This window comes from Carlito syrichta, unplaced genomic scaffold (assembly GCF_000164805.1).
Source record: "Carlito syrichta isolate Samal-C Ts95f unplaced genomic scaffold, Tarsius_syrichta-2.0.1 Scaffold145306, whole genome shotgun sequence".
Classification (NCBI taxonomy): Eukaryota; Metazoa; Chordata; class Mammalia; order Primates; family Tarsiidae; genus Carlito; species Carlito syrichta.
In genome coordinates, this window is record NW_007089402.1 from 455,653 (window position 1) to 464,465 (window position 8,813).

Genomic DNA, 8,813 nt, shown 5'->3' on the forward strand with positions numbered 1-8,813 from the left:
CCCTTTTCTCAGAGGAAGTGGGCAGCGACTGTGCTGCATGTGCAAGTTGCCCAGCAAGGGGCAGCCTTTCCCCTTCTGTATCATCCGGTTCCCTGTCGGGAAGAGGGTCAGGACACACACCCTTTGTGGTTCGCTTTCCTGTTGGGGCCTCGGCTCTCCCCCAGCACACTGGGAAGATGGGGCCGGCGTTCTCAGCTGAGGGGCATGGGCTCAGTCTGGGGTGGCAGACATGGAAACAGAGGTTGTGCCACCAGCCTGTGGTGGTTCCTCGTCTGGGGCAGCTGCTTGGTAACCTCAAGCGGGGCCACATGGGGGACCATAGTTGCTTGGCTCATTGGAGGACCTAGGTGGGATTTCTCCTCTGCATTCAGGGGCTTCTTTCCAGAGGCTGAGCCCCCCTCTTTCTCCTATGCCTAGAGAGGACTTTGTGCAGGTCGGGAAGGGCCCCACCAACAACACCTACGTGGTCCGCACAGTCAGCGCAGGCCTGACACTGCTCAGTGTGTGGGATGTGGAGCAACCAGGCCTCTCTGACTTCGTGCCCCTGCCGGTCCTCCAGGCCATCTCCCCAGAGCTGTCAGTGGTCGTGGTGGGGGACATCCTCCGTCCGGCCACTGTTTGGACCAGCCTGGAAGGTGAGACACCCTGAACAAGGGAAGCCTTGGCAGTCATTGGCCCTTGCAGATGGGAGGGGGTTCCCAAGTGTTTGACACCCGTCACGGAAGGTGTGCGGGTGGGCTAGGGATGCTCTGGAGCAGTGCCCAGAGAACTGCCCCCGCAGTGGCCCTGTCCAGCCCGCAGCAGGATTCTCGCAAATGAACTTTCACGGAAGCCCAGTCACGTCAGTTCACTTATGTGTTGTCCGTGGCTGGCAGATTGAGTGGCAGCAGCCGTGATCAGGTGGGCTGACATCCCAGCATGCTTGCCTGGCCCTTCCCAGGGAGCGTTTGCAGCCCCTGCTCCAGAAGGGCACCATCCAGCAGGCCTCTGGGTGTCCTGCCCCTGTGCCATCCATCGCTGTAGGGCCTCCGACTGGGAACCACGCAGGGCATGGCTAAGCTGCGGGGAAGCCGGGCTTGCCTGCAACAGGCTGGGAGGCCTGGGAAAAGCGGACATTGGCTGGCTCAGCAGCTTCCAATCTGTACCCGTTCCCATGCCACCTGTATGCCTGAGGAGCACATGTACGATTATTTACTCCATTTTTCTTCTCAAATTGGCTCCACTTTTTTTTTTCTTGAGTCAGAGTCTCACTCTGTGCAGAGGCATACTCACAGCCACCGCAGCCTTGGCCTGCTGGGCTCAGGGGATCCTTCCACATTAGCTTTCCAAGTAGCAGGAACCACAGGCATGCACCACCATACCCGGCTAATTTTTTTTTATTGTAGAGATGAGGTTTCACCGATTTGCCCAGGGTGTTCTCGAACCCGTGGGCTCAGGCAGTCCTCTCACTTTGACCTCCCGAAGTGCTGTGATTACAGGCTTGGAGCACTGCTCCCAGTCACATACCACACATTTTAAAACCCTGTTTCAGCATCTCTTCATTTCTTCTTCTTATTTTTTATTTTTTGAGTGGAAGTCTCACTTCCTGCCTCTCAGGCTGGAGTGCAGTGGCACGATCATGGCCACTACAGCCTCAACCTGCTGGGCTCAGGTGATCTTTCTGCCTTAGCTTTCTAAGTAGCTGGAACTACAGGCGTGCACCACCATGCCTGGTTTATTTGTTTGTTTATTTATTATAGAGATGAGGTCTTCCCAAGTTGCCTAGGCCGGTCTTGAACCTGTGGGCTTAGGCAGTTCTCTCACCTTGGCCTCCTAAAGTGCTCGGATTATAGGCATGAGCCACCATGCACGGTAGGCATCTCTTCACCTCTCATCTTTGGGGTCCTGTGTCCTTTGGTCTCTTGACCCCACAGTGGCACCTCCATCTCGTGGGCCTCCCACCCCCAGCTCTTTCTCTTTTTTGAGTCAGAGTCTCAGTCTGTCACCTAGACTGGAGTACAGTGGCATGCTCATGGCCACCACAGCCTCCACCTGCTGGGCTCAGGCAATTCTTCTGCATCAGCCTTCCAGGTAGCTGGAACTATAGGTGCACACTACCACACCTGGCTTATTTTTGATTTATTATAGAGACAAGGCCTCACCAAGTTGCCCAGGCTGGTCTTGAACCCTGGGCTTAGGCAATCCTCTCACCTCGGCCGCCCAAAGTGCTGGGATGACAGGCTTGAGCCACCACGCCTGGCCTGGCTCCACTTTTATTTTTACCTCATTACATTATTTTAAAAGGAAATGATATGCTACCTTTAACTAAAAAGAAATATAATTTGCCATAAATAGAACGTGTTTGTTGAGTGCTTTTATTGTGGGTACCGCATAAGGTGATTGACTTTAAATCCGAAGTGCTGTGTAGTGACAGCGCTGAGCCTGACGCCTGCTGTGAGTTTGCTAACAAGGAATTGATGAGGCAGCAGGGGATGGGCAGAGGCAGTGCTGTGGGGGAGGGCTGCAGAGCGGGTACCTGGACACAACACCCCGCCCACCCAGAGCAGGGGTCAGCCAAGGCTTCGCACCCAGAGTGGTCCAGAGTCCAAGCAGAGAGGCATGGGGGTGAGAGTTGGGCACGGTGCCCCAGTGTGCAGAGGGCACGTGAGGCAGGGAGGGAGCTGCTGACGGCTCAGGTGGAGGGGCAGGCAGCATGGCTCTCTCTTTAGCCTGGCGAGGGAGCCCCCACAGGCAGTGGCCGTCGGGGCGGGCCGGGCTTCAGCCGTAGTGCCTAGACATGGGAACGGTGACACCCATGGCTTCGTTTGCAGAGCTCTCGGGAACCTGGAGCTCCTCGGCCAGCAGCATCCTCCACGTCGACCCCAAGACGGGCGTGGCCGTGGCCCAGGACGTGGGGTCCGTGACGGTGCACTATGAGGTCGCTGGACACCTGAGGACCTACAAGGAGGTGGGTTCGGGGCCCCTGGAGGCACACGGGGCCCTGTGGCTGGTGTGGTACACTGCCCCGTGCAGAGGGTTTGGAGTGCCTTTCTCTAGAAACACACCTTGTGATCCCTTCTCTGTGAGGAGGAAACCTTGGCTGCCCAGCGCTGCCTGAGGGCTGGGCATCTGGGAGCCATGAGTCTGGGTCTGACTGACTGAGATGGGCACATGGCCCCTTTCCTTCCCAGGATGTGATGGCAAGAGGTGCCTGCAGGGCTGATCCCGGCTCCCTTGCACTTGGGTCTGGCAGCCCCGTGGGCGCTTCCCGAGAGTCAGCGGTTCTCTGGCACCTGCCACGTCAAAGCTCCCCCTGCAAGTCACCTTTGTGTGCTCCTGGAGGCGGCAACCAAAACCTCCTCTGCCCTTCTTTCTCTCCAGCCAAGACTGAATCCATGAGCAAAGTCTGGCTGAGACCTCGTTTTTGGAGCCAGCGTGTGCTTCATTGTATCCCACAGTCTCACCTAATAGTTTGCATATTGAGTGCCATGTCTCTGCAGTCTGGGCGGGCTGGCTGTGGACAGAGGCCCTGTGTGACCGTGAAGCTAAGAGTGGTCAGGGCGGGGGTGGCACAGGCAAAGGTGTGTGACTTGGAGGGCAGAGCAGGGGCCGCTGGAGCGGAGGCTGTGGGGAAGTGGGGTGTGGCTTTGGGACCCGGTCCGGGAACGCACTGGATGCTGGGCAGCTCAGTGCTGGAGGAGCATGTGGGCTCTAGAGCCAACCAGGCACGCCCCAGCCCCACGGAGAGCTGTGTGGCCTTGGACACGTTACTGGACCTCGCTGTGCCTCCGTTTTCTTGCCTGGGGACTGGGGGTGACGGCACTGTGAAGGTTCAGTGCGTCAGCGTGTGTGTTGCACTGGCACAGCACTGCCCACAGCAAGTAGTCCGAGGATGTCACCTGCCGCTGTCACTGTTCAGGGTGAAGGGGTGGAGCTCATGCCGTGCCCCGTGGGCTTCTTTAAGCAGGAGTGATACAGGCCAGGATGTGTTTGGAAAAGTCACGTGGCCTCGGGGGCCGCTGTGGAGAGAATGGGGCTGGCTGCGGGGTGACCAGACTGGGAACTGAGGCCCGGCCCCCAGCGGGCACCACTGGGTGGGGCAGAAAGTCAGGGCAGGTCTGGGAGAGAGTCCGCAGGGAGGCTCGACTGTGCTCGGCAACCTCAAAGGTGAGGCCTGGGGAGACTCCTGGGCCGGGCTGGTGATCAGGCTTCTCTGATAGTGGCGCACAGAGAGGCGGCCGAGATGGAGAAGGGGGTGAGAGTCTGGGCCAGTGAGTTGGGTAGCTGCAGCTCCTTCAGGTGAGGCAAGTGGCAGAGCTGGGCAGGGGCACCCGGAGCTTGCGAGGAAGGCTGGAGACAGGGTGGGAGCCCCCAGCACAGAGGTGGTCTTTGGAGCCCTGGGGGCGGGCTGAAGCGCATGAGCAGGTGCAGGCAGGGGAGGATGTGGGGAGACTGCGGCTGACAGTTAGGAGGAGAAGACAGGAGGCTGGGACACAGAGAAGGGGTGGGGAGTCCCGGGCAGGGCAGGGGCACAGCCCCTGGTCAGTCCCTGGGGGTGGACAGCAGTGACCCCGGGAGCAGGCGATGCTTTGGCAGCAGGGCCCACTGGTGAGTTGGGAGGTGAAGGAGGCCCGGTCACCACTGGCCCTGCATCAGGGCAGCCCTGGGAGCTGCAGGGGCTCCAGGAGGCGTGAGACCCATCCCTGTCTTCCAGGAATTCACATCCGGGTGGAAACCAGGCCTCTTGGAGGCAGGAAGTACTCATGCCTCCTGAGAGAGATGGCCTTGGGCCTGAAGGGCGGGCAGGTCAGGCTTTTCAGGAGGCTGGAGGGGCTCACAGAGGGAACAGAAGGAGCCTGCGGCCTGGGAGTGTTTGAGTGTGACCTGGTCCAGGATGGACCAGATCTGGGGAAATCTGGGCAGACGGGTTCTGGGGGGCTTCTCTATCTGGGCTGTGTGATTTACCTTCTGGCCAGGTTGACTCATTCTGATCGAATGGCAACAAAGCAAAAATGGGTTCTTCTCCCTTTGCTGTAAGGTGAATTAACCAAATTCATGAACAGAGGTCGCGACTGTCCCAGGAGTCAAAGTCCACAAAACCCTCAGCCCACCCAGCCCGGCAAATGCATCAGGCCTGCCCCTCAGCACTGGTGGGCTGCGGGGAGAGGCCCCTCGTTCAGTGAGAATGCTGGGCTGTGAATCCCCCCTGCCTGGCTCCACCTGGCTCTGCCTCGTTCCAGCAAGGTAGTTCGGCCTTGAGCCTCCGTGGTGCCCTTGCCCCTGTGAGATGGGGAACGCCGTCACAGGCCGCAGGGTGAGGTCGTGAAGTGCCCAGCATGGCCTGCACACCGCAGGGGCTCCATAAAGCTGCCTTGGCTCCCCCTAGATTGTGGTCGGCGTCCCTCAGAGGATCATGGCCCAGCACACCCAGCCCACCCAGCCCGGCTTCCAGGAGGCCGCAGCCTCCAAAGTGATTGTTGCTGTGGGAGACAGAAGCTCTAATCTGAGAGGTACAGTATGAGGGGGCTCGGGCAGCCTGTTGTGGACCCTGTTAGGCTCCGGGAGCAGGGATGTGGCTTCCTGGGCCCCTCGGATGGGCTTTACCTGCTTTTCTTACTCAAATTCACTCCAACTCCTGAGTCAGCCCCAGCTCCTGCACTCCTTTCAGCCTTGAGGAAATAAATGCCAGTTCCCCACAAGCCGGGCCGGTGAAAGGAGCCTTCCTCGAGAGCCTGGTTCCCAGGAATGGTCTTTTCTGACCTGGAAGTGCGACTTCAGCCCTAGGGCACCAGAGCCAAGAAAGCCACAACTCACCACCAGAAACGAATGACTTGGCAGCACGAGTCACTGATTTGGGTATCCCAAATCACCTCTCCCAGGTCGCCAGAGAGCCTCGAGCCCATCTCTGCCCGTGGCAGCCTTGGGGTGGTGGCTGCTGGGTCTTGCCATGCCCTCCTGTCCCTCCTCTCTAGGCGAGTGCTCCCCCGCCCAGAGGGACGTCATGGAGACCCTGCACCCAGAGTCCCTGGTCAGCTGCCAGCTGCAGTTCAAGCATGCCATCTTCAACTTCCCCGCACGTGACGTCTTTACCGTGGAGCCAGGATTTGACACTGTTCTGGATAAATTTGCAGGGATTTGGAAGAAAGAAGGGAACTGCAGGGTTCCTGCCTTGTGGTTTCTCGGGTGTTCCATGGGTGGCTCGCGGTAGCCGTTTGTCCCGAGGGGTAGAGGCTGTCAGGACCCCCGCCCAGGGTGGATGCCAGGGGCCTGGCCTTCACGGCTCCCTGTGGCCGCTGGGAGGGGTTGGCCTTCCTGAGCTGAGCAGCAGAAGGAACACAGAGCTCAGAGTGGACCTCGGGTCGGTGTCTCCTCCGCTGTTCTGCCTGTGGGGGCCGAGGCTGCCCCCTGTGAGCCTCCACTCTGTGACGTGGGGACAAAGAGGCCTCGCCCTGCCTGGGTGGGGTGAGCAAGAGGGGAACGGAAGTGTCCCCCACGAACAGGCAAAGGCTGAACCACATGCAGAGCATGACTGCTTACCCGGGACAGCCGACAATGGGGCTGAGGCAGCTCTGTGGGCTCCAGGAACTGCCAGGCCTTGCCCTGGGTGGTCAAGGGAGGCTGTACTGGGGACACAGGAGACGCATCCTATGGGCCAGCCTACCTGCTACGCCCTGGACATGAGCTCCAGAACCGGTGCCGACACTCCGATCTGAACTACCTGCGATTCCTGGCGACCCCTCCTCTACCTAGTCATAGCTCCGGGCTGGCCCAGCAGCCAGCACAGAGCAGGCTCTCAGTTGGTGGCCCTGCTGCCCTCTGCATCCCCTGTGGCCAGCAAAACCCAGGGCCAGCAAGGAGGCCAACCCGCCTGAGGGCACCTCGCAGGTGTGGCCATGGAAGGAGCCTCCCCCCCGCCCCGCATCCAGTCTCCTGAGACCTTGCCCCTCAGCACGCATCCTGCTTGGGTTTATCTGCATGGTCAGGTGTGGAGGGTAGGACAGGAGCCAAAATAGTTACGGTGTGTGCCTCCACGGAACTGCCCTCCGTACCTGGGCCAGAGGCTGTCCTGGGTCAGCCCTGGCTCAGCCTGCAGCCCAGCATCAAGTCCTGGGGCCTGCCATTGATTCTGTCTCATTCTGGGCCAGGCTGGCTGGGTTCTGAAGTGCAGTCTGCCCTGACATGCTCCTGGTCCAGCAGCACCCCTCAAAGGAGGATCCGGGCACTAGAAGATTCTGAGACAGTGAGGGGACTGCTGGTGGCAGGGCATCCTAGCTCAGCTGGGGGCCCTGAAGAGGGATTCCTGAAGGCCTCCTGGAGGAGGTGACATCTCACCTAGGCTTTGGAGGATGTGTAGGAGTTTCCCAGCTGGAGTAGAGAGAAGGGATAACCCCCGTGGGAGGATGGGAGAGGAGACAAGGCAGGACGCGCTTGTTTCCGCAGGCCAGTACTTCTGCCGGGTCAGGATGCGCAGGCTGACAGACAAGCAGCTGAAGCCAGTGAGCCTGAAGACCACAGCCCTGGTGGTCACTGCCTCCCTTCCCGGCAGCCACTTCTCTGCAGAGCAGGTCGGGGCCGAGGTGCCGTTCAGCCCGGGTCTCTACGATGATCTGGCTGAAATCCTTTTGAGCAACCGCTACCCCAGCTCCGACGTCAAGGTCTTTGGGGCTCCGGAGGTTCTGGAGAACTTAGAGGTGAGCAGTGTCCGGTGCTGGGTCAGGCGGGAGCCGGGGGCATCGGGAAGGACCAGGAGGAGGGAAGAGCGTGGCGTGGCTGTCCCAGGCCCGCTCGCTTTGAAGTGGAAGTGTGCAGGGAGAAGTTTCTCAAGCAGGAGAGTGTGCTCCCCTTTTCTTGCTCCTGTGGTGCTCCTGTCCCCCAGTCCAGGGCCCCACACATGGACCGGAGTGTGCTTGGTGAGCGTGTGCTGTGCTGAGCACAGGGTTCAGTGAACCGCATACTCTGCAGGGGGCAGGAGGGGCCTGGTCCCTGCTGGGCACCGGCCTATCTCCAGTGCTCACTTCTCTTGGGCTAAGCAGAGGTGCGTGGGGTAGGTTCTGGGGGATGGGACGAGGGACCCCCTGGCCTTTCCGCCTGTGTCTCTTGCTGTCTTGCTGCAGCTAGCTCTCTCTTCTCCAAGACACACCTGTGAGCATTGCTGGCAAGGGAGGCAGGCCCGCATGGGGCCCTGGGCTGCCCCCTTGGCGTGTCAGTGCTTGGGGGTGCTTCATGTTGGCTTGGCTTCTATTTTTTGAGTCAGAGTCTCACTCTGTCACCCAGGCTGGAGTGCAGTGGCATGCTCACGGTCACCACAGCCTCTATCGGCTGGGCTCTGGCGATCCTTCCTCCTCAACTTTGCAAGTAGCTGAAACTACAGGCATAAGCCACCATGCCCAGCTTATTTTTTTATTTATTGTAGAGACAAGGTTTCACCAAGTTGCCCAGGCTGATCTTGAGCTCAGGCAGTCCTCTTGTCTCAGCCTCCCAGAGTGCTGGGATTACAGGCTTGAACCACTGGGACTGGCCTAACTTTTTTTTTTTTTAAGTTGTGGGCTCACTCTGTTGCCAAGGCTGGAGTGCAGTGGCATAATCACAGCTCAATACCTCCTGGGTTCGGGCAATTCTTCTGCCTCAGCCTCCTGAGTAGCTGGGACTACAGGTACATGCTACAACATGCAGCTAATTTTTTATTTTTTGTAGAGATGAGTTTTTGCTATGTTGCCCAGACTGGTCTCAAACTCCTGACTTCAAGCGCTCCTCCTGCCTCAACCTCCAAAAGAGTAGGGAATATAGGCATGAGCCACCGCGCCTGGCCTGGTTTGGCTTTTTTTTTTTTTTTT

At 59.2% G+C, this 8,813-nt stretch overlaps 1 protein-coding gene across 1 annotated transcript in view; it reads left to right on the top strand.

Moving 5' to 3' along the window:
- The first annotated feature begins 409 nt into the window (after positions 1-409).
- Positions 410-8,813, top strand: part of LOC103251791 (nuclear pore membrane glycoprotein 210-like) — a 19,957-nt gene continuing 11,553 nt past the window's right edge. The window contains 6 exon segments of the mRNA XM_021708743.1: positions 410-635; positions 2,811-2,947; positions 5,366-5,489; positions 5,952-6,091; positions 6,769-6,775; positions 7,420-7,670. Coding sequence (XP_021564418.1) covers positions 410-635; positions 2,811-2,947; positions 5,366-5,489; positions 5,952-6,091; positions 6,769-6,775; positions 7,420-7,670 — 885 coding nt within the window.